Source organism: Cygnus olor, chromosome 2, assembly GCF_009769625.2.
Source record: "Cygnus olor isolate bCygOlo1 chromosome 2, bCygOlo1.pri.v2, whole genome shotgun sequence".
Taxonomy (NCBI): domain Eukaryota; kingdom Metazoa; phylum Chordata; class Aves; order Anseriformes; family Anatidae; genus Cygnus; species Cygnus olor.
The window spans coordinates 36262875-36288919 of record NC_049170.1 but is presented as its reverse complement, the minus strand read 5'-3'; the positions used below and the strand labels follow the sequence as shown (position 1 = coordinate 36288919).

Sequence of the window (26045 nt, the reverse complement as noted above, 5' to 3'; positions counted from 1 at the left end):
TTAACCCAAAAAAGAAGAAAGCAAATCTATACTGAGCATCCCTCACAGTATATATCACAGAGATCACCATATAATTAAGGAATGGTATACTAGGAACTGACGATAACTGGTAACATAACAGTAACTGTCTTCTGTTTGGACAACAAATTCATCACTAGGAGAGACTTCCTTATCTAGAAGTTAATATTGGGCTCTAATACAGGACTTCATCACTGCCTGGCAGTATTTCACAGCTATTCTAATCACGACTTATGCTAAGAAATACACAATGAACAATAACTAAAAAGTCTCAGACGTTCCCCTAGAGGTAACTTGGAGAAAAAAAACAGGAAAATGCCCCATTTTACTGGATTCAGACAGCCATCTATCTATTTTTAGCATTTCAGATAGATAGACAAAACTCCCAAAGTGCACCCCATAAAAGTGAGAACTATATGAAGGGAGGACAGCTTTTACACGTTCACAGTCGCTGAGGGCCCAGTTTCTTCCAGTTAGTAAAACCCGTGATGCGTTCTTCATTCCTATATAGGACGTCAGGTTGGAAAGCACCGTGTAGCATTTTAAAACTGGCTACTCTCCCATAGTAAAACCAACCATCCCCTGAAAACCCCAAAGCTGAAGCGGGAAGGCCAGTGAAGCTGCTTTACAGAAAGAGTTTGGCAATAACCACGGGGAAGCCGACCCTCAATTGCCATGCCTGTGCTGTATTCCAAGCACGGGCATCAGATTACTTTCAGGACCCCACAACTGAGCCATCCAAGTCATTTGGACTCACCTAATTTTACTAAAAACTAACCAACTCTGTCTCAGGTAAGACCTACTGCTTTACTGATTACCATCTAAAGCTCACGTAATCGGTTCCAAGATTGCCAAAGGGAAATTAGCAATAGAGTCATGTGACACTGAACAAAACCCCCAGACTTGACCCATCCCCGTCTCCAGGTTGCAGAGAGCGTTCACACGCAACCATCCACAAAGCGACACCATCTTAAGCTTTAAACAAGGAGCAGCCACCCCACCTCCGTACTGCACAGGTAACCAGAGAGAAGGCTGCACACATGTTCTTTTGGTGACTCGGCTCCATATGAGCACTACTCAAACACTTTACGGTCTCTCTATACCTCTCTGCAAGCAGCCAAGAGATACATGGGTATCTGGATGCCAGCTACTCCTTTTATGTCTGTTATCCTATAGAAAAGGACAGTATCTGGCACCTCTAGTAAGTAAGATCAGGCTGATGAAAGTGGTCGTGTGGTTTTTTTGTTTGTTTTTGGTTTTTTAATGTTATTTGGCTAAAACAAAGACCATTGTGGATTCATCTCAAGAAATATCCTCACCTGGCTGTCAGTTGCCAAATGTTACACTCCACACTTTCCCTGTGACTCACAACATTCTTTAAGAGTCTCAGGACAGTTATTCTGGGCTTACTGCCAACCGTAATCAGGTCTATATTTCTAAAACTCACTTTATTATTAAAAATATATTTTTGTTTATGGATCTCTCCCATACATACCTGCTTCTAGAAGTGACTTGCTCCAAATGATTACATTTTGTTCAGTTACGAGAGCATGAGCAAATTGAAAGTCAGTGCTGAGTGGATGATGGCAGGAACTTGTGGCAAGTCAAATATTCTACACAAAATCAACACCACATGCGTGCTTATCTGGCATGATTAACACAGAGCAGCTTATCCCTCTCAGAAATCACTGTTTAACTGGCCCTAGGTACTACAGTTGCAGAGGAGCGATTCTACCTAATCTCGTCAGAAAACACTGTGTGGAGAAGCGTTCAGAATTTCTCCTCTACCATCCAGATTAACAAAGCTTGTAAAGTTACTCAACTGCACAGAAATGAAAGCAGCAACTACAGCAGGTGAGTGTGACATGCTAGACTGCCTCAGTTTGCTGAACTATTCCTTAGGTTAGATGGATACCTCAAAGAAAATGAGGTGCTGTTTCTGTTCTTCCCCATTCTGGAGAAGCAAATGGCAAAGCTTTTCTTAAACACGCGTGCATGCACTTCCACCCCCTCCCCTTACAGACTGAAGAAGTCAATTTTAGTCAAATCTGCATATTTTAGTTGTGTGTATACAGCCTCTACTTCATTCTCAAATGTATCGTAGTCCCAGGGCCCAGAAGATTCCTCATCTTAGATAAGATAAATATTGTAGGCATTTTCATCACTGTACATAAGATACCACCAAAACATCCATGCTGTGGTGAAGGTGACAGTACCCTCAAGCTCTTAACCTAACATAAGATGCAGTAATAGGAATGTGGAGAGGAAGACGACCAGTCCATACAATGGTAATACTTAAAACACAGCACCAAGACTACCAGTGTTTCTCTTCTGGGAGGGAACTTTCTGCCAACAAAGAGCTCTGTATCTTTTTGGTTTTAAAATGCACATAATTACATTTTATACAGCTTATTTTGAAAAACGGTAAAACAAACAGTAATCTTCATATGTGTGTATTTGTATCTGCTTATTTGAGTCAGCAATGTGCCCTTGTGGCCGAGAAGGCCAATGGTATCCTGGGGAGCATTAGGAAAAGTGCTGCCAGCATGTTGAGGGAGGTGATCCTCCCCTTCTGTTCAGCCCTGGTGAGGCCACACCTGGAGAGAGCTGGGCCTGCTGAGCTTGGGGAAGTCTGAGAGGGGATTTTATTGATGTGTACAAATATCTGAGGGGAGGGTGTCAAGAGGATGGGGCCAGGCTCTTTTCAGTGGTGCCCAGGACAAGAGGCAATGGGCACAAACTGCAGCACAGGAAGTTCCAGCTCAATATGAGAGGGCACTTCTTTACTGTGAGGGTGACAGAGCACTGGCACAGGTTGCCCAGAGAGGTTGTGGAGTCTCCTTCTCTGGAGATATTCCAAACTCGCCTGGATGCCATCCTGCACAACATGCTCTAGGTGATCCTGCTCGGCAGGGGGTTGGAGTACATGTTCTCCAGAGATTCCTTCCTACCTCGGCCATTCTGTGATTCTTCATGAGGCAGAGCCTGTCATTTCTGCAGAAGTTACCTATGTATATGGAAATTCTCCCACATTACTTAAGTTTTGCATTAGAACTACTTTATCTTTAGCATATTACTAGATCTCTCTAGAAAGATTTTTGCAACTACTCATTTCAATGTCAATTTGTACAGTCTACACATATAGCCTATTTTTGGGATGAGAAAGTAACTGATTCTCATTTGAAAGTAAAAAAAATAAAGATATAAATTACTTGATTTAAAGGCACCTTTTCACAAGTTGAACTTTATTTAAGCCTGTTATATTCCATCTCATTACAAAAATCTAAGCTGTGTCAGCAAATGAGCACAAGACTCTAGCACTGTTTCTCTTGGGTTTGCAAGGGGGCAAAGCACATAGATCAGAAAGAACACCCTGCTAATTAAACTGAAGCAGATGACTAAAGAAGAGAAGAGCTTGTCATATGTAGTATCTACGTCAAGAATGATCAGTTTAAATATGCAAAATGTGAAGTAAAGGTGGGCAACAGCATTAAGCTCACATTCTAGATCTTAAACAGGCTGCAGAAGTACTGACAGTTTTTCTAATTATTCACAGTAATGGACATTGGGGGCAAAAGGTAGGAGGGAGAAATACATTTTTCTCCATTATAGGTGCTGAGCACCAGGGCTAAAATCATGCCTGTCTGAACACTGATCAGCTTCTGCAAAGGTTAATAGCAATTAAATGTGGCAAACTAGACTAAATGAGAAACAGGTCATGATACCACTGTACTTGCAAAGAGCACAATACTTTGCAGGAAAGTATTTCTTGTTTAATATTTTTGAAGGTGCAAGGGTTCTTGGAATAAAAAAGAATAATAAGCCTGTTCCTGTTCAAATGAAGACATATGGTCCAGTTCATTACAGAAGCCAATTTTCTAGAAGTATATCTTATAGTAGAATGTGAAAGTTAACTGTATTAGAAAGAAAAGCTAACCAGTTTCCACTTAAAACATACAAAAAAGAAATCAGTGAGAATCTGTCACTTTCGGTTTCACCACTTTTAGATAACAGTCAATTAGCGGCTCTTCCAAATAGATGCTTAACAGAAAAAAAAATCAAAATGGAATTTAATAAATACAGATTCATAAAAGACAGAAAAAGAGATTAATATATAGGGATAAAATATCTAACATTACGGAAATTTTCTTTCAGCATCTAACTGAAAATACTGGTACCAGAATCCTTTAAGTTTTCATTTGTTCTGATACAACCTAGTTTCCACATACAAATTAGGAAGTGATTAAAAAAAATAAAAATTCCATATTTACAAAACATCAGGCTTCTTAGATACTGAAAACCTATGTGCAACACTTGAATACTCAGTAGTAAATATATCATCAAGGAAAAATGACGATAATATAAAAGGTTAACTTACATTGCTGTCCTCAGGATCTTCTAAACCATCAGGCCGACTAAGATTGCGTGAAGGCTGACTACACACTACATCATCTTCCAGTTCCCAAAAGGAAGTTCTAACAGGTGGTCTTTGGATCTCATCAGGATTAAAGGCACCATCTGCTCCATCTGAAGAAAAATTAATTAGCTCATCTTTGTTCAGTAGTATTTTGAGATTAAACATGTGCTACCTTACATTTAAAATCAGGGCCTTCAAACATTTTTGGCTTTGATAAGATAAAAGACAGAAGACAAATTCTTTTTCTAAAGGTGTCTCTAAAATTTTGTTTCCCTTATTGATTCTCATCAATAAAATAAAGGTACTTAATAATATTCAGTAACCAATAAACTGTACATCAGTATACAGATGGTTGGTACTTAAGCTGCACTGAATGAAACATTGTTTTTGAAACAGTAAGGGAGAAATCATATATGGGGAAAAAAAATATGCACAGCCCTTTATTTACCTCTTCTTTCCTGAACTGCATAAGGGTTTCCATATTGCAATACTGGTAATCTACTTGTCACTGCAGGAACTGGTCCATTTTCCTCTGAGTATGGGTTGCGAAAATGTAATGTTGGCTGTGAAATCTGTCCTTCCATCATCCTTCCAGCTTGATTTCCTGGTGTCCTGCCAAGTTCCTAAATAATACAAAGTTTAAAATGTAATTACTCCATGGAGTCACAGCAAAAGTTTTAAATTTTTATGAAATATTTAGATTGGTTTTTAAAAACACATCTACTAATCTTCACACCCTCCTTTCATCTTGATCTAGAGTCAGATATGCTATTAGAACAAAGCAAAGAAAACACAAAGAAGGTATTTTAAAGAATTCTTCTGTTTTGTTGTCAGTTAATTCAAATTGCATAAACTCAACTGCCACGTTTCTCAAGAAGTATCTGCATCTTACAAAATGAAGAAAAATCAGTGAAACAAGTAAAGAATTAGGGTGCTCAAGGAAAGATTGGATGTGGCACTTAGGGACATGGTTTAGTGGTTAATATTGGTGGTTGGACCAGATGATCTTGGAGGTCTTTTCCAACCTTAATGATTCTATGGCATACATACATACATACAGAAGACACATATGTATTTATATATGAATGTATGTTCAACACCAGCTCTATTAGACTGATAACTAATTCTCTACCTTTGATAAAATTCAGAGAAATTTTTCAGATGATTGATTCTAGGAAGTAAAACCTATTACTCGAGTTTGGTAATTCTTGTTTATATTAACAAATAGAAATTATTGCTAGTTTTCACAAAGATAATCCAGATCAGGTTAGTTAGTTAAAGTACAATATTTATATTTTTAAGCATCATACAGAACAAAACTGCACTAATATTACTATGTAATTTCAAATGAGCGGCTTCTCAATGGGAAGTTGTATATTTTTATACATAGATTTCAAAGTTATTACACTTCCTGTGAAAAATAATTTGCACTCTAAAGGTTTAATGAGCAAAGTTCTAACTCATCCGTACTTATCCCTCCTTACATTTATTTTGTAAACTTAAAGTGAAAATCGTTTTCCTCAACTATTTTAATATGTGCGAACTTGCAGTTTAACAAAAGTAAACGTGTATCTTACTTCCAAAATTCAATGTTTTCATCCAAAATATTAAATTGCTGAATTTATTCAGGGGCTCCAAGAGCCTGCTTTATTTAATTATTTGTATCAGAAAGGCAATTAAATTTTCCAGAAAAGCTCAAGCAGAACTCTTCAAGATATCCATATACGTAAAATCCTGAATTGTTGCATATAAGCCATACAGACAGTAATTATTACGAGCTACTAAAGGATTTAAATAACTTAAATACCATCAAAACTCTAAGCCAATATATACATTAAAAGACAGAAATTAAAGTGACTTAAGCATGGCCAGTGCCTCATCTATAATTCATCCAAAGAAAAGTCTTTTTCTTTTCCTGCCATTTAATAAAATGGGTTCTGCAAAGAGCTCATGTCACGAACTCCAAAGGAAAAATGTCATTTACAGTTCAGAGCCAGGCAAAAATTTCTGAGATATAAAATAAAAATAATAATAAATGTTTTTAAGACAGAGGTTTCCTGATCATTTTTTTTCCTTTCTGGTTAGCATTTTCTTTTGGGTTCTCATTTAACATGTGCTAATGTAATGTTAACAAAAACCTCTAGCCCAGAAGTGTGTCTTTTCCCCAGAAGGCCTTCAATTTAAACCTAAAACCAAGACCTAGAATACTTACTTAACTACACGAGAAGTAAAATGTCTCAGTTATTAAAAGGAACAACCCAAAACGTTTTTCTTAACAACAAACAGGTAAGCATCAGCCCAAACTCTAGAGCCCAAAAATGCAACATCAGCTTTCAGTAATTACTCTGAAACAAGAAATACTCAAATGAAAAAAGATGGAAACTACACATTTACATCAGGCACTGGCACAGGTTGCCCAGAGAAGCTGTGGATGCCCCCATCTCTGTGAGTGTTCAAGGCCAGGCTGGATGGGGCTTTGGGCAACCTGGTCTGGTGGGAGGTGTCCCTGCCCATGGCAGGGGGGCTGGAACCAGGTGATTTTTAAGGTCCCCTCCAACACAAACCACTCCACGATTCTACGTACTATCAGGTTTCAGACATTGAGGGCTTGGACTCCAACAGCAACAACAAAGTCTTTTTCAAATAGAAGTGCTATCTACAAACAGTAAGTCAGCTTCCAGAAAATTATCTTTTTTTTCGCATGCTGGCTGTAAACACAATACTTTAATTACTTTTTATGTTCTTTTAGAAAACATTCTAATACAGGACAGCAGATTTTCTGCATAACACCCTTCAAGTAAAATATCCTCCTGTTGATACAATATAAAACAAAGCTAATGTTACTTTAGATTTATAGACTAAATTCCATATATGATTGAAATGGTTAGGGTTAAATGGTTAGGATTACGTCTTAAAATTTTAGTGAGCATGTAAAATCTAAATAATTAATCTTTACTCAATACAAAGCAGGAACAATTAATTATCAGTGAAATTAAGACTTTCCTTTTTAAAATCAATTTCTCCTGCAATATGGAAGCAGTTTAGAATGAGAAGCAATGGCATTAATACTTTAATTTTAGCATCACGTAAGATTAAAACGGAGTGTAGATCAAAGTGATTGTAAAAAGGTGCTGTAAAATAGTCTTAGCCAGAAGTTGGACAGCTAGGGTAGAGACCGATTAAAAATCAAAGGCAGTAAGTATGTAAATAAAATAGAAACCAAGTAATTTTATAGGCTTAAAGAGACAGCAAATGAACATTTTTAGCATGCTATGTTTGGTGACATTTATAAACAAACACTGATAATGGAGCATAAATTGAAAAGCTGTTTACTATACTGTGCTTAACCTTTTAAATCATGGTTCCAGTCTAGCAAGGCACTTTGATTCTTCTTTGTAATGTAAATATCTATAAATTTGGTAGACAAAGTTCCAAGGTTTTATAAGTTCCATACATTATTATTACAGTTGCTCTCCTTCTTATGTGTGGTGTTTAAAATTACTCCCTCCAGCTAAACTAGATTAATTAAAACTTAACTTTTATTGTGTTTTCTTTTGAATTAGAAAAATATGAAAGCTGTATTAAAATTACATCATTGTTTAAACAAAGAGAATTTAAATACCAACTACTTGAGATTCTAGAATTTTACAAAACAGTATCTTAATCTGAAATTAGTTCAATTTCAATTTATCAGTATGCAAATTCCTATGTTTAACACATATCTGTTCATACTTGATTTTTTCTCACAGGATGCATTTAAGTAATCTGAACAATCATAACTTTTCCACAACATCATGCAGTACTATCTGAATGTGAACTAATTTTATTGCTTCACTTTTCACAAAAACACCATTTTGATTAATTGCCATATAATACCTAAGAGGTACTTCCAGCAGTAGCACATTAGCATTAATATTTCAGAATGCACTTGTCTGATTTAACAGTAATGGTAATGAATTTGATTAGGCAGAGAGCTCTTGAAAGTAGCATCCCACTTTCTATCATATAGTTAAAAAGCAGAGTACTGTTTGTTTATCTTTCTTCTCTGATAAAGATATTTTTTTTCAGTTGTAGTTTACCGAAGTCACTGCTGCTACATATGTCAAGTTGCTCTTATTATTACAAGTGCTCAACAAAGAGAACTGCAGATGTCTAACGGACTTGGTTGTATGCACACATCATGAAAAACCTAGAGATTTTACTGATGAAACATGTACATCTCCAGTTATAGGCCACGACTGGATAAAAGCAAAAATAACCCTAAGCAGTGATGGAAAAAATAAACTGTCAGGCTAGGTATGTAATATTGACATCTTACACCAAGATTTCAAAGGGAATAGGGTTTACTTATCATGCTGCCTGTCAGCCAGTAACTCCTGAAAATATCAGAGTCTCTCTCACAAAGAAATGAAATTCTTCCAACTTTATGTTCTGTTAAGAGGAGAGAGCAGCTGAAGCATGAAGTCAATAATTATCTTTTCTGTTTGGCCAGGAAGCACATGCACTCAGCAGACATCAACCTCTAGCCACAAAAGGGCTGAACCTCTTTCAGTAAGGGATACCAAGGAGTAAAACAGGAAGGAGGCTTGAAGTTCACTGAAAACCTGCTGAAAAGCAGGGACGCTACTGAGGTGAGAAAGGAAAAAGTGATAGAAATCCAAATATTTGGTAAAATGCAGAGCTAACTGCAATCTGAAATTATTAACTTACAGCATATTCTGCAAACAGAAATAATTATTTTAGATCCTAGATGGAGTATTATTCTAGACAGAATGAACGAAAGAACTTCTGGCACTGTAATGCTTTTGTTAGAGTATATGTAGAAAATGTGTTCTAGAACACTATTACAGAACAGTAACAACTATTTTCAAAGGTTGAGTCAGTTTTTGGAAATTGGTATTCTGTGTTTTTTTTTTCTTTTTAGTGTTATTATCAGAACTTGCAGTTTAAAATGCTAATGCATTTTGGCAAAATATTCAAATATGGAAAAGTACCTTTGAACTGTAAGCAAATTATCGCTTAAAAGTAAACTGCAATTCCTCAAATCAAAGAGCCCCACAGCTGCCAGTTTACAATATTTAACAGCAGTGCTGACAATACCTTCTCACTGGTAAAGAGTTCCAGCTGTGATGCCAGTTCCTTTATTCGTCTCTCTTTTTCCGCCAGCTGAACCTATATGAAAATCAGATTCAGTTTACAGTTCTTATATTACTGAATAGACACTATTTCCCTGCATATTATGTTGTGAAAACAATGCGTTCAATTACTTCAGTTCATCTTTCAGATGGAAAAAGAACTTGTCTACTATATTCACGTGAAACACCTAGTACTACTACAGATAATCAAACATTCTCCGTAAGTTTGTGGGGTAACAGCAGGACATTGTGCCAGCCTTCTCCTGTCAGCTTTCAGAAAATCGATAAAGAATGATGAAATCCCAGGTAAAAAAAACAAGAGGAACACCAGTGTTGCTAAAGGCAAAGAGGGACACAGCTCTCCAGAAACAGCTGCAGGTTTGCAAGCTTCATCACACTATTTCTAAGGAATTTGCCAGCAAGTACTTCAGTGATTTCTTCCTTTCACTTCTCTCCATCTCATGTCCCACAACAGAACCGAGAGAACCAAACCACCCTCCCACCTCGAAGACACTAACTACATTTGTTTCACGAACATCCACCACGTGGCCCTGTTGGGTGACCAGGGAGAAGACAGATGCAACTGACATATTACAAAAAGCTTTTCCTCCTTGTTTCCAAATTATTATTTAAATAACCTTTCTCCACAAAGTGCTGTTTTATTTGGATCCTGGTTTACTTTGAAAACCACCTTTCCACCTAATTATCTGGCATATAAATGCAATACTTTGTAGAGTTAAATATCTTTTTTGTGTTTTTGTTTGTTTTTGTTTGGTTGGTTGGTTGTCTTTTTTTAATTCTGAAATTTCCTCCCTTAGCAGAGTTCAACAGACTGACGGGGACAAAAAGCTCATTTTTTCCTCCCCTCCTTGCACCCTCCTGAATAAGAAGTTTTGAATTGCAGCCAAAATACTTTCAGTTCTGGAACCAATTATTTATTACTCCTGCTGTTGAGAAGTTAAAAAACAAACTATTTTTTCATTAAATTACGTGTGCCAACTGATCACTGTTAATTAATGAAGTTAAATAAATTCGGAAGAGTCATGCATTTTATAAAAGTGAAATTAGAGCTTTAAAAGAAGTGTTGAAAATCACACTGTGACTCCACAGCCTACATAGTGCTGAAATGCTCCATAGAGTATTTCAGTATTTTATAAAGAAAAAGTGTGGTAATTTCTAATGAGGTAGGGCTCCTACTAGAACTAATATAATCACAATTCTGTTTAAATCCTGTTCATTGCAATGGGTAAAGATGGGCAATATAGAGCATTCCTACTCTACTGCACTAACAATCACCATTAGATTGAGCACAAGCATAAAAACTGGTCTTGGGGAAATGTGTTGCATTTATCTTTCTCTTGTTTACCCAACAAGCCACCGCAACATATGTTCCGATATCACAGCCTCAAAGATGGACGCTCTGTGTAAGAAAACTGTCCATTATGCTTGACTTTCTGGTGCATGCATGTTACGTCACCATACCAAGATTATGGTTGAGATCCTCTAAATTAAATCTCTCAAAAACATTTTAAAAACAATGCATCATTCATAGTGAATCTCTCGTTAATTCAGATAAAATGCAGTAGATGTTACTACACTAGTAACGTAGCATGCAGTATGAAGATTTTAGACAAATATGCCAACTGATATTCCTGCTAGTATTGTTGTAAGCAACAGAAATAAGAACTCTCTAGCCCTTTTCTTCCTGTAACACAAGATTAAAGTCATTTAAAGATTTCTTTAAATCCACAATATGAAAAGACTGATAGCCATTTAGTAAGTATATTACTTAGCAGGTCTGTCTTACTTTAAAAGAAGCATTAAAAGAATGTGCTGTTCCTACAGATTTTCTATTCAGGGCAAAAGTACATTTAGTGTTTTTTCCCATTAAAACTGTTTATTACTCGAACTATTAGAAATAAACATGTAAGTTAAGGACAGGACACCATTCATTGTCACAAACAAAATCCATAACTTACTTTATACTGATCCTCCTTTGCCGCCAACTGTAATTTTATACCCTCATTGATTTTCACTTGTTCTTTCCACTTCAGCTCCAGTTTAGCAAGTTCATCAGCATAAACGCTGCATTTCATCTTTTCACCCTATAGTGGTTTATAGCACAGCATGAAGCATTTATAACTTTTTTCCAAACAATGATACTGAATAACTCTATGCTTTTAGAACTATTTACATCATTATTACTATTTTACTAACTTTTACCATTTACAAAAGTCTTCAAATCAAGCCTGACTCAATTACAAGGCTTTGAGCACTGAACATTGTGAACATGATGTTTAATATACTTTTTTTTTCTTGCTTGAGTTTTCAACAAGCTGCTATTCCTCTTAACTGTTTTGAGTTTCTTTGTACAAACACAATCCTAACACCATACTGTAATCATGCTTACCCTTTCCAGTGTCTCACTTCAATACAAAACCTTTCCCCATGATACTTTTACAATCACCCTAAATATCTTTCATCCAGAAGGTCAAAGGCAAGGCTTTACTCAAGCACTGCTACAGAAGAAACAGCCAGTGGAAGCCACTGAAGGCTTATATACAGGCTATAGTCAGGGCAGTGAGCAGAATTACACGGTAGTTATTACATCCTGGAGAGCACATTAAAAAAGAGTAATCTCCTTCTGATAAGTAAGAGAAACAAGACGATAAGCTGAGTTCATGGCAGTTTAGCAATGTGTTATGACCATTTGAGAAGAAAATATATTGGTGTAGAGAAAAAAATCACAGTTTTTAATTCTAAACTTAACTCTAACTGTTCTGACTTCAGAACATGTTATTTTTTAATAATGTTATAATATTTTTTTAATAATGTTAATAAAATAATGTTATTTTTTAATCCCCAAAGGAGAAGCAAACAACTGAAGAGACAAGACAACAATCCAACAGCCAGAGGGCATTTCTTAAATGCTTCTACAGCTGTCAATTTTTCACGACCACTACTGATGAAACACTCCATCGTTACATGTATATCCAAACTAGTTGCATGAAAATCAAACTCATACTGAGAAGTATTAACATTTGAGGGGTCTTACTATTATGGCACTACTGGTGCCAACGTTGGTTCGGAGAACAGCATTAAGTGCACTTACATACCACTGAGCCTCAGCTACTAAGCCCCACCCACCTGGATATCAAAATAATGTAAAAACCCAGGACAGTCAGATTTGGAGGGAATTATTACACTTGAACATCACATCAGATTAATAACTGCTCTACTTCTTCCAAACATCCGCTGGCTTAGAGCAACATGCTGTATTTGATGTATTAAAGTAATTACATTTAAAATATACAGTTCAAAAACGTGTTCAAAAACTTGAGCACAGAAGTAGTGATAGTTTTGTTCGTTTGTTTTTCCTGCATTTGAGTTATCCTGAGTGATCTCTATCTGGGCTCCCTAACACCACAGGTAATTGAGAGCTGACTCAATAAAAAAGTGTTTTCTAATGTCAACATTTCTACCTTAAGCATGGAGTATCACACAAATAAGCAGGAAGGCAACTCAGTTGGGTAGGCTTTGTGGTTTTAAGATTTAGCACCTAGAGCTTTCTGTTCAGCTTTCCGAAGCAGCCATTTACTTACTGCCAACATTTGCTTGCATTTCTTATACTTCTCTGTTTTCTCAGCAATTTCTTTATTCATTTCACGTACTTGCTCCTTTACCATGAATTCCGAAACTACATCAGGTGAAATGGGGCTAACTGTGAACATTGAAGAAAAAAACATGACCATTGATTTTTTGTTCCATAAATAAAGTACGCATCAAAGAGATGATAGGCTAAACTTGACAATGCATCAAGAACAGAGTGCTCCATGTCATCCAATAAATACTTATTCAGAGACAAACATATCAATAGTCACATGATACTGAAGGATCAGCAGTCATACCAGCAAGGCAGTGTCCAGCACCCTCTCTCATACTGCAGATGAACATAACTATATACATATATACTGCACAGATCAATGTAAAAAAGTCATCTCTCCCATGAGCTCCCAAGAAAGTAAACACCAGAATACTTTCTTATCAATATTATTCTAGATGTTTTATTCTTCTGCAGAATCATGAAATGCCTCAGCAATCTACTTCATCCCATCACATAACTAGACTTACTGGGATTTTATTTTTTTTAGGAAACACTTGTATTTAATTAAGATGGGATGAAACTGACCAGAAATTACCCTAGAGTTTCCACATAGAGAAAGAATGTGCGACCTTGTAAGGCAACAACAAAATTAGTCAGCATTTACTGGCATTTATCGATTTAAATTGAATATTAAACTAGGCTCAGTTATAACTTATTATATGTTTATTTTAGAAGATTAGTTTTGTAAGAACTTAATAGTTCATAAAAATTATAACCTAGTTAATTTTCTAATAAACTACTATTGCCTATAAATCACGAGAACAGTCTATACACTTGACCTTGTCATCAAATAATCAGAACTTTACTGTGGATTTGATTTTACAGCAGAATGCTCCCGTGAATGTTCATTGTACGATGACTGCAAAATTTTCACACGCTACTGTACACAAATTGAGAATTTGGGGAGGAATTTTTTTTTCTTAAACAAACTCTGTTTATTAGCTTGGCTAAACCAGCTGTTAACTATCAAGCAAAAATTACTATTTCCATCCTACTTGCATTAATATTAATAATATTAACTGAACTGTTTTGAAAAGATGCAATAAAATAACTTATGAATGCTAGTACTTGGAAAAAAATCAGCTTTTTTGATAAAGTCTCATATTTCTAACCAGATTTCTTTACTTCAAAGAAGGCTGAACAACTTCACCTAGCTTATACTAGAAAAACTATTAAGGACTGCTTCACATAGACAACGCTTTCGGGATGATACAAACATACAAAATTTAAGCTGTTGATACCTGGAGATGCAGACAACTTTTTGTCTGTAACAACGGCAGTAGCTGTCTCAATGTTAGATGGATCTGTCAGTTTCTGTTGACTCCCTGCAATTTTCTTGGTGAAAAGAAATTTTGTTTTGGTATTTTATTAAATGAAAACCAAAGCACAAAGTAACATATTTCTTCCACTATCACCTCCTCCAAAATTGGATGAGGAAGAACTGCTCATGAAAACAGGAGAAAATAATAAATATGTAAACATAATTTCTTCTACTAACACTGAAACAGTCTCAGACAATGATTTTTATAATCTTATTTCATAAAGTTCTTTTTTTTTTCCTAGAAATAGCAATTTTAAAGCAAATTATTAGAAAATCTTGTTCTCTAGAGAATAAGTTACACTTAAATCCATCAACTTAAATCTAACATTTCATTAGAAAATGTAGTCAGTATTACTAATGAGTACTGGACTTCTGGTGCCCTAAGTCAAAGTAATAATATTCGGTGTTTCTATCAGATCTACAACATAGACAAAGGTGTGGAACATTTTTAAGGAAAAGCCACAGTCATTATGGTATGACACCTCATTCACCATTGACCTTCTGGATGAGAATCAAACTCTGAAAGTGAATTGTGGATCAAAATTGGGTAGCTTTCCCGTTTTTCTACAGATCACAGCAATAATAGACTACTTCCTAAGAAGTCACATTTGTGCATCCTGCATTGACATTTTTCCCATTTAAGTCTCTCTGCTACTCGGTCACAGATTTTCACAGATTTTTGAAGAACTCTGCATTAAAATCAGTTTTAAGTTCACTAACAGGTTCAGTTACTAGGTGGCATAAGACTGATGTTATCACTGCAAAATCCTTATTTATTTATTGAACAAAACTTAAAAGTGCGATCAGAATATAAAATAGATATGGAATACAACTGCATACTATATTGTAGAAACATTCTCCCCACTTTTCCTTAGAGTCTTCCTCTAAGTTCTCCATTTCCACCATGTTTGGGCTGTTGTTTCTTTTTCTATTTTTGGTTGTTTTTTTGGAGGTGGTGGTAGGACTGAACTGAAGTAGTAATTATGCATTTTCCCATGTTTTACTTTCAAATTTTTTCCTTAAACAAAGTTATGCTTATAAGTTCATCCAAACATTATTTGCTTTCTATACACACCAATTGCTACAAATCCTGTGCCTGGATTCAACAGCTATCTAAAATACCCATAGAAATAGTTTGGCTAAACAGAAGAAAACAGTAAACAAAAGATCATTTGCTTAGTATACATTCTAACCCTTTTAAAAGAACTTTTTTTTTTTTTCAAAAAGAAATTAACCAGTTGCTGAAAAGCTGCAAAAAGTAATTGCAATTTCTCCGTTCTACTTACTGCCTGTTCTGTGAACTTGTTTACTTGTTTTTGAAGTTTTTGACATTCTTTGAATTTTTCCTTGTAATGGTCAGCAGCCATTTGTAGACGAAGCTTCAGATCTTCAACTTCTCTGCGCAGTTCCTGCTCCACTGTGTTTGAAGTTTCCTTTTAAAAAATAAAAAACTGTTATCCCTTTTGTTCAAATAGTATTATTCCCTGAAAATCCTTTTTTTATTAAAGAAAGCAAAGTAGTCTATGTAAGTACAGAAGGCAGTCCTATTTTGTAATAATTTCCCAAATAAGCATATTTTACACTCCAGTGTTAACTAAGCTGACAGATTTTGTGAATACATATAAACTCCAGTAAGAAAAACTAACAATTACCTGTTCATTTTTCAAAGCTGTGATTTTTTTAAGTTCAGCTAAAGCATCAGCTAGCTGCTTTTTCAACTTCTCATTTTCCAGACGTGCACTGTGAAGATCTGCCATTGTCTTATCTCTCACATTTACTGCATCGCTCAACTCTTTTGACATTAGGACAGCTTCTTGTTTGCTAGCCTGAATCTGATCCTCAGCTTTCCTCAGCTGTTCTTTTAAAATACCTGCATCCTCCTGTGAAAGAGAGGAGAGAAAGAATTTATCATTTTTTAATTCAAAGTTTAAATAAAGATTGGTAAAGGGATGAGAAACATTCAACAGAAAAATCAGCTATATCCAGAAGTTTGTGCACTAGTATCATTTTCCCCATTTGCCTTCTTTGCCAACAATAGTATCCATATTTCACTAGGATATAAAGGTCTGTGCACAATTACCATTTCAAAACACATGTTTAGGCATCATCATTTTACCTATATTGGATTTTTGTTGTAGTTTCAGCTTTAGTTTAAGCTTATTGCAGAACATCTTATCACCACAGAACTCCTAACAGGTATATCAATGGCCATCCAGCTTCAAAAACAAAGTTGATCCCAGAGTAAGACACTGCAGGTTACAGCAGAATAGGAGGCCTTACAACGCCTACAAGTGGTTTATGTCAAACAACATAGAGTAGAGCATTGGAATGTTTTTCCACACAAGTCCATGTCCCAAGATCTTGCATAATAAGCGTTTCAGAAGGAAAAGAGAAGAATTAACAGAGAATTAACTGCAGCATGCAGCGCTCTAAGGCTCTTGACATCACTGCAGCTTGATAAAGCAGCCCAAGGGCCCACTGACCAAACCGTACTACTGATCTCTCAACACTCAGAAAAGCCCAAAATTATTTAAAAAAAAATAAAATAAAATAAATAAAAGTTATTATAAGCCAGTTGCAGCCACTGGGCTTCCTGAAGATATTATGAGCTCATATTCTTGAGTCTAGACATAAATTCTCTAGTCCACTATTTGTTAATTTTCAATAATCACATAGAAGATTGCACAGCAAGTCCAGTGGAATAGTAATACATCCTGTAAACATTTACAAAGATGGATGAACTAGTAGGTGCTCTAAAGAACTATACCTTAAATATTTTTTACAGCACATCCTACATCGGTTACATATTTCAGTAAACATTTTTTTCAGTAAACGATTTCACAGTGTAATGCAAAAATGTTAATGATCCCACTAGAAAAGTTATAAATGCTTCTCAAGATAACCAGATGACGTATGTTTGTTTGCTCCAGTACACACACTACATGCTTTTAATTTTCAAGTAGAATAGTGTAGTAGTTTAACATAACTGAGAAACAAAACTGCAGAGCAGTCACATGACAAAAAGAATGTAAGTTGTAATTTAAGCAAAATAGTGGGTTCTTTTTGTGCTCTTGCTACTTCCACTCTTAACAGCATTTGTATTTTACATTTCTAACTTTAACGCAATGTCTCTTCTTTCAAAAACTAGATTGCTTTTTCAGTAAGACAACTGACAAGACATACAAGATGGAAATAAAGTCAGTGCATCACCTGGATGACCTGACTTTTCCATGCTGGCTCCTAAGACTGTGTCTAAATTAACTCTGGTTTGGATCAAGAGCACATTTCTGAAGCAAAACCCCCAGTCATTCCACCATTACCTATTACACTAGATCACATCACAGAACAGTATCAGGGCACAGACACTGGGTTCCTTTCAGATGAAATGAAACAGCAAGATAGATGCGCATCAAAAACAAAGCTAATGCACTCCAACCACTAGGTATTCTATCCACAGCACCACACTGAAACTAATCTGAAATACTCTTCCCAGACCACAGACAGCATGGATACCAGTTCTTCAGCACATTCACAATCGTGTTGCACCACACTACTTGCTAACCATAATCCTATCACATTGTATAGCAAAAGTCACCTCCTCTTCAGAAGTCCTACCGACACTCATAGTGCTGACTTGTCAGTTGGTTTAGTCCATTTATGTGGCATCTTATCCCTCCTCAGGTTTTACATCATTGTACCTTGACAGTACCTAACAAGTCCCTCAGTACATCTTCTGAATTCTCCTCTTTTTTCCTCCATCATCCTCTGCATTCTCAACACGGCTGCATTCTTTTCTCTATTCTTCAGTTTCTTTCCTCTTTCATGAAGCTATAAGCAACTCAGTAAAAGTGGTGCACTCATCTGAACTCACAAATTACTTTTTCCACACAGAGTTCACCTCAAAGCTTTTCACGTAAGACACCTCAAGAAGCTCAGAGTGAGCAAAATGAAACTGAATTTACTTTCTCCTTCTTTATTTTCTGCATCTGCTGAGAACACCACAATCCTCCTGGCTCTCAACCTATACATAGGAAATATCAATTCTTCCTTTCTCTTGTAAAGCACGTACTACCTCGGATATATTTATTTTAAAGTAGGCCAATTATATTAGCAATGCTTACCTTATTTGATGAGGAGAGCAAAAAAGCTTTCTTCATATTTTCTTTTTCAGCTATAAATAGCTGTAATCTGCCAACCTCCTCTTTATAATACGATATCATGTTTTCTTTGTTTGCATCCAAATTCTTAAACGTCTGGATCTCTTTTACTAGTTTGGTGTTTTCTATTTCTGTATTCTTCAAGTGTATCTGTAATGATGCTAAAAAATGTCAAACTCTTCTTCCACATTAAAAAAAACTGCTGTTTATCTGTCCATTTAAGTGTTTGCTAAATTCTAGCTCATCTCTGAGACAGATTAGGACAGGAAAAGAAAAAAAAAATTAAACATTTGATAATATCACTGCCCTCACAGCAGAAGATTTCTGGTTGGAATCCTTTCAGCTTGATTTCAGCTCTAAGAACAGCTCCTCCACTCTACAGGTCGAAGGTAAGCTCCCATTTTCTATACAAAACACACTAAGCTTTTCAAAACTAACTCTTCTCTTCACAAATGCAGGAAAACGAAACACAAGCAAGAAAATGACTTAAAGAAAGCTACAGAGAAATTAATCTTCTGGTAGTATCTACTTGAAGTTGTCTAAGCAAACAGGACTATGTCACCAATATCCAGTTACCAAGACAGCAAACTACTTTAACAACCCTAAAGCTGTTTTTAAGATGTCACCAAGTCTATCGTATAACGCCTAAAAAATGGTAATTGTTGTATTCAAATGTTGTTCAAAGACTACAAGATGTGAGTTGCTTATTTACAGCCAAATTCCATGCTTGCAAAAAACATTTTGAAATTTTAAGATGACTTCTGGTATAAATCTAATGTTGCCTGCCACATACAAGATGTTTTCCTATGAACGTAAATAATCTTTTAAACGCTTCTGATTTGTTTTACACAATCCAAGGATTTCCTAATTACAGTAAGTAAACCAGAAACAGGATTTTTTCTTCAAAAGAAGGAGTACAAAAACTAACAATCATCTCAAGACAAGTTAGGGGGTGACACTGCTAAAGCCTGATCAGCTTCTCTACCTACTTTCCTAAGCAAATGGACACATCAAATTAAGCAGGGTAGTACAGTACAGTACTATAAAAATTAAACATACATGTTTGCTGTAAGGATGGTTCCAGCTGCCCACTTAATTTAGAACTTCTGGCTAGTTAAGTTCAAGACTATTCACAAGACTTTTTTTGTTTATTTTAAATACAGATGTTTCTCAATACCACCAAAAGAAATCATTTATGCTAGTGAAGAAAATCAATGCAACACAACTCCTGCTACACTTTCTCAAAGTTACTCAAAGGAGTCAAGAATACTGATCTACAAAACATACTCTTGGGAGGGAACTTGAAAGAGTAAAAAGTAATTTACTTTTTCATAGGTACGTTAAGATAACCAGTTACTGGATGATGCACTGTATATACCTAAAGAACCTTCGAATTTTAGGTTACTGTGCCTGCATTTCAACAAACTGGTGGTACATTCTCCTTAAGAAACCTTTTTACATGATGGGATGATTTCAAATGCCACTTTCCTCATTCATTCTTATATAAAACTTCTGTAACTCTTAAAAATCTATTCACAGAAATGCCCCTCTTCACTTATTCCTTAATAAATTCCATTTATCAGATCTTTCTGTAAAACATTACCACCTTTATTTCAAACCACTTCATTTCAGTGTACACAGGTACAAGGAATAAAGTTACCTTATAAAGTTCTTTTTCATCCTTTTCTGTCTTTAACACACATTCAAGTTGCTCCTTCTCAAGCATCACTTTCTTTAGTTTGTCCTTCATACTAAGGAATAAACAGATTAATATTACAGAATTATTAATGCAGAAAAATCATACATATATTAAAAAATGATAGTTTAAAAAACACATATGCAATGAAACTGTAAAATAAGGAATGTAAGGGTTAAAATGACTAAATACCTGTCTAACTCTGTTTCTTTCGCAATGGCTTTTTGAGTAACAGTCATGATGTCTTCTTCAAGCTGGAGAACTTTTGAAGCAGCCTCTTCATGCTTCTTCTTCAAATCATCATTTTCAGTTTTCAGAGTTTTTGATGCTTGAATATTAGCCTTTAAAAATAATCGCAAATATTCCATTTAACAATGCACATCTCCAGAACGACAAAATGCTATCTGAATTAATGTTCAAATATATAAATACTGTTAATTTCTAGGTTATATGCAAAAATATGTATATGTGCCTTCTATATATTTTATTTCTAATAAAGGAATATTTCACAAACTTTCCACTATTTACTTCAAGTTTTTTAAGTTTTCTACACAAAACAGTATGTGTATTGTTTCTATAAATATTCAATAATACCTATTAATTTACTATCAGACAAAAAGATCAAAATTCACATTCCAAATTACATTTAGCATTCTCAATCATCCACTAATGCAATAAGCAATGCAGCATTCATATATGTACTTGAACATTCTGCTTAAACATTGTCACATTTATACAACTAAAATATTTTAAATGATTTAAAACTTTCTTAAAATGTACAATATTTGAAATTACTCAGTGCTTTTACTTTAGAGCACATATAAAGCTGCAACGTAAGATGGGTGGTCATTAGATTTCTTCTCTTCTGTAAACTGTATGACAGGCCCATTTTGAACCTCCTACCTGGTACTTACATACATTAAATTCACTGTGCTTATTTAATAAAATCAATGAGTCAATGAGGAGTTTGTTTCAGTGCAAACATTCAGTTATGCAGAGACTATTGGAAGAGAGTCTGGAAAGCTGCCCATGAGAAAAGGACCTGGGGGTATTGGTCAATAGCCAAGGTGGCCAAGAAGGCCAAAAGCATCCTGGCTTGTATCAGAAATAGTGTGGCCAGCAGGACCAGGGATTCAAGCAAGCCACAGCAAATACAACTGCAAGCAGAAGGAGAAAAAATGGAAGCAATAATACTCCTGATGTTGAATAGTTAGTTATGATGCTACATTCTACCAGCTAGCCCATTTGGAAGGCCTCACAGAAAGCTCATGGAGGACCATGAAACAACTGCAGGATTCAAGTCGTAGAGATTGGAAGCTGAGACAGAGGATGATAACACCCAGAACAGATTCCTTTGTAACACTGACAGACGCAAGATGAGAAGTCACTGCAAGTACAGTGTGCGTTCGTTATTCTAATTACAGTAATGTCTATACCATCCAAGGTAGCGCACAGTTAAAAGTTGCCTTCACCACAGTAAAATGACCATTTAAAAACAGGCCATCTTAACCCAGAAAAACATGATTTTTAATATAATGCTATTTTCCTGAGAAAATAAATCAGTAATACTAAATACATTACCATTTCTGTTATCAAAACTCAGTAAAGCTCAGCTAAATATTCCCGTGGCAGTGATATGAATCAAAATGTAAACAAGGTCAAGACAGACTGACCAACACGACTGACTACAGCGTGACTTACAATGTTTGTGCAGATACTAAGGTACAAATTGTCTTTTCACTCTGCATTTGGAAGATTAAAGCACTAGTTCATCTGTTCATCATTTTTAAACAAAACTTAATGCCCTGAAACAACAAAACTGTACTGTTACATCATGAGAAACACATCAAGCAGAGTTCATGGAGAACCCCTACTGGCCAGATTCCACTTAACTAACAATGTTTTAAGTACAATAAAATATAATGAGGACTGTTTTTACTCATTAATTGTCAAAAATACGCTGTTTGCAAGTGTAATTAAGCCCTGCTTTTACAAGCAGCTAAACAGAGGTTTGGGCATTATGATTTGGGAACGGGGGGGAGTGAATTGTGAGGGTGGCAAATGTAACTGATGTCTCAAATACTTCCTGAACCCTGAACAGGCACCTAAAGTAGATTTTAATTTTTGTTACAGATACTATTAAAAAGGAAGAGGACCAATCCATTCCAACTATTTGAACTCTAATTGGCTTTATTATATGCCTTAATAGAATAAAGTATTTAGAGAAGGGATCATGAATGCACTGTCTGTTGAAAACAGTATTAAAGACAAGACCAAGAGCTCCTGTAAGGCTTTTATTTTTGAAGAGCTATCAGTTCCCTGCAAACAAAAGTGCACATACTTTGGTGTAATGAAGGCAGGATATTTTAATTAAAGTCGGTATTCCAAGTAAAACTTGCTATATAACCAGCAGCAACAACACACATTACAACTGGTTGTCCTTCTCTAGTGCAGTGGAGACTAATTACCTGCCCCTGTTTTGAAAGTCTAGTATAGTAAAAAGCCTATTTCAATGCATATCTGTTTTCTCTAAACACCACTTTGGCATAACTGTAACTGCTGTAACCCAAGTGCCTTCAAAAGAATTTAATCTGATACATTATATACACAAACTGTACAAACAGTTCAAACAGGCTGCCAAAGGTAACATATATTAAAAGGAATTAATAGCCTGAAAAAATACACTCCACAAACAGCATTACAATTGATGCTGCTTTGCTAGTTATTCTAAAGGGACATGGTATTAAAATGTAAAAGTTCCATACTTAACAGATTCTCACCTAATAAACTTGTTTAGATACAACTAAAGCCTACAGTTTTGAAAGAAGAAAGGATTAATTTTTAGAGACGACTTGTTATTTTACAGAATTCTTAGCAATTCCATTTAGATGCTGCAGTCCCAGTCCCATATGCCCTGGTTACAGTGGTTTCAGAGCCTATAAAATTTAAAATGAGTACTCTTAGACTATTTTACGGGTAAAGGTCGGCTGTGTTTTAGGCGGAGTCTCAAGTGGAAGAATATAATAAACGTATCAACACGTACAACCACTACTACCAAGATGATAATTAAATTGCTGCTTAATTAATTTCTCTTACTTTATCTGAAATGTCTACAAATATATCTTTCCTTCCACTGTCTTAACAAATAAAAACAAAGCAAAAGCATGGATCATTTTAATGAATTGGTTTAAAAGCACATGACAGTTTCAAGATTATTTTTACATTGGATCTTATCTTTAATTCAATTTAGAAACGCACCCCCTCCTCCAAAAGAGTTGCAACAGTATTACAGGTGGAGGGGGAAAGCAAATTGCATCACAAAGGGCAGAATAAGAAGCCAGAAGTTACTTAAGTCAGCTTCACTGCTGCAAAACAAAAGTAATCAGAACAAAAACTCCTGTAATTACTCAGAGTCTCACTAATAAAATGCAACAAAGAAAAGGTAGCTGTCAAGTGGATTTGTTTTCCCAGAATCAAAATCCTACACTGAAAGTCTGATGTACCACCCTCAGACAGGGAAGGGAAATAAAGATGGGACACCAATTTATTTTTTTAATTGCTATTCTGAAGTGGCAAAAGACTTAAAACTGATTATTGTAAATTGAATTTTTTTGTAATCACATGAAAAACTGTCCCCCGGTCCAAAAAATGCCATTACTTAACATAACACCATTTACTTATTTACACTTCATTACAAAAAGATGCTAAAAGAACAGTGATTTTACATCATCTACAAATTCCAAATTATACACCAGTGGCTTTAGATTTGTGTATCCTGATAAATACAGTAACACCCCTACCCGCTTTTTAAAAGCTGTTCTATACCAAGAAGTGTCACCTTTGAGTAACAGCTAGTATCTGCAACCTGTATTTCACTTTTTACAGAATTCATCCATTATGAAAGAAGAATGAAAGGCTAAAAGTGACCTATGAAACTCTCAAACTAAAGAGGTCAATTCACCAAATGCAAGACGACTTCAAAAAATAATAATAATAAAAATAAAAACTGCCATCACTTTTCAAGTTTCAGCTGGATTGATTTATTTGGATGTAACTTAATGTCAGGGGAACCATTACCCTTCATATCCCGTCGAGAATTTAGGGGATCTAGATTAATTATCTGCAGGAGCCTTTTGTTTACCCCCCTGACATCATAGGAGTTCCTACAGAATTGTGTAAAACACTTGGCTGACATCATGCCCTGTTTAAAGGACCTCTGAGGACAAGTGATGAACACAACACAGTACCGTTGCAGCCACCGCAAAGCTGTCTGAGTATTCTCATGACACAAGGCCCAAATGTTCTGAAAGGAAACCTCAAATTGTGTTTCCTTTCCAAAATAAAATTTAATAATCCAGCAAAGTAAAACAGGAAAGCAATCACAAACATACTGATTTTTAAGTTTTTATCTTCATCGCTATGATGCGCCACAGAAATACCTCACTAAACACTGAAGTCGTTCTAATCCAAAATCTAATGCATCACAGTATGAATTTAAATCACCAGTGATTTAAAATTAACATTATTGAACAGAATAAAAACTCCCTCTCTCTCTCCAAAACTGAGGCCTAACTTGGTAAAAGTTCATCTAAGTAACATCAGTCATACCATTACTTTCAGGAAGACTACAGACATACAAGTTTTTGCAGGAGGCAGCCACAGTGTTTACACATGCTGACTATGATTCTGCAGCATGCGCTTACATTTCAGAATGTTAGATTCTTAACATTTCCTATAATTTCACTTTAAACTGCAAAAAAATCACTCTCACAAATATATATTTTGAATTAAAGTACAGGGAGAATGCCTATCTAAAACATTTAAGAGCATCTCCAATCATTCTGTGGAATAAATATAAATTAATCACTTTAGGACATATTCATACACAGAACAATCACTGAAACATTAAAACAGGGTTTGCTCCTTACCGAATGTTTACAGCACCCATCGGTCCTGTAACTGCTGGTTCCAACCCGAACATTTCTGAATGTTTACTTTGTATGTTTAAGTCATTATTTTACATGATGGGGTTTTGTTTTGTTTTTCAAACAATGCATTTCCCTGACTCTTAGCTTTTTGAACATGCAGCATAAACAAACAAAAACAACATAGCTTGATTTAAAGGGCCACAGAAAAAATACTCAATTCATTTACTTTTACGAACTGGGCACTTGTACTGCAGACACACTGCACGGCAGCTTTATATCACTGTCTAACCAGAGAAACTCTCCTTATAAAATGGCATCAGAAGCCAACTCAAACAAATCCCTGATATTTGAACAAAACTCTTCCGTGTATAAAGCTACTATGCAGGAAAAATGCCTTAGCAGAATCCGGATTTGGATGGATATCCTATTAAAACTACCTATCAAATAGATGAATTAGCCCAGTTTCGAGAAGTTAAATGGTGAAATAAACTTTCAAAAGCTGATGAAAGAACAAATTTATCAAGTCAGTAAGTTCACTTCTGCTTCACTTTATGCCAGTGTCATAATGGAAACGCTTTTCAAATATACCCAGGGTCAAACAACGTGCAGGTTAATTCATAAATCTGTTGCTTCTGACTGAAGTTAAACCTTTGAGAACACCACTGCCACAGAAATACGACTTGTCAACACTCTAACATTATAGAAATCA

At 35.5% G+C, this 26045-nt stretch overlaps 1 protein-coding gene across 7 annotated transcripts in view; it reads right to left on the bottom strand.

The window, feature by feature from the left end:
• Nucleotides 1-26045, bottom strand: part of TAX1BP1 (Tax1 binding protein 1) — a 57366-nt gene that overhangs the window by 4654 nt on the left and 26667 nt on the right. For 2 of the 7 annotated variants that reach the window (XM_040547687.1, XM_040547688.1), the window contains exons 6-16: nt 20601-20749; nt 20373-20463; nt 18677-18862; nt 16208-16435; nt 15842-15988; nt 14476-14569; nt 13173-13291; nt 11550-11675; nt 9536-9607; nt 4884-5058; nt 4397-4545 (exon numbers count right to left, since the gene is read on the bottom strand). In XM_040547687.1, coding sequence (XP_040403621.1) covers nt 4397-4545; nt 4884-5058; nt 9536-9607; nt 11550-11675; nt 13173-13291; nt 14476-14569; nt 15842-15988; nt 16208-16435; nt 18677-18862; nt 20373-20463; nt 20601-20749 — 1536 coding nt within the window. The remainder of the gene's footprint in view (nt 1-4396; nt 4546-4883; nt 5059-9535; nt 9608-11549; nt 11676-13172; nt 13292-14475; nt 14570-15841; nt 15989-16207; nt 16436-18676; nt 18863-20372; nt 20464-20600; nt 20750-26045) is intronic. The other 5 variants (XM_040547690.1, XM_040547691.1, XM_040547693.1 and 2 more) reach the window with 3 other exon arrangements.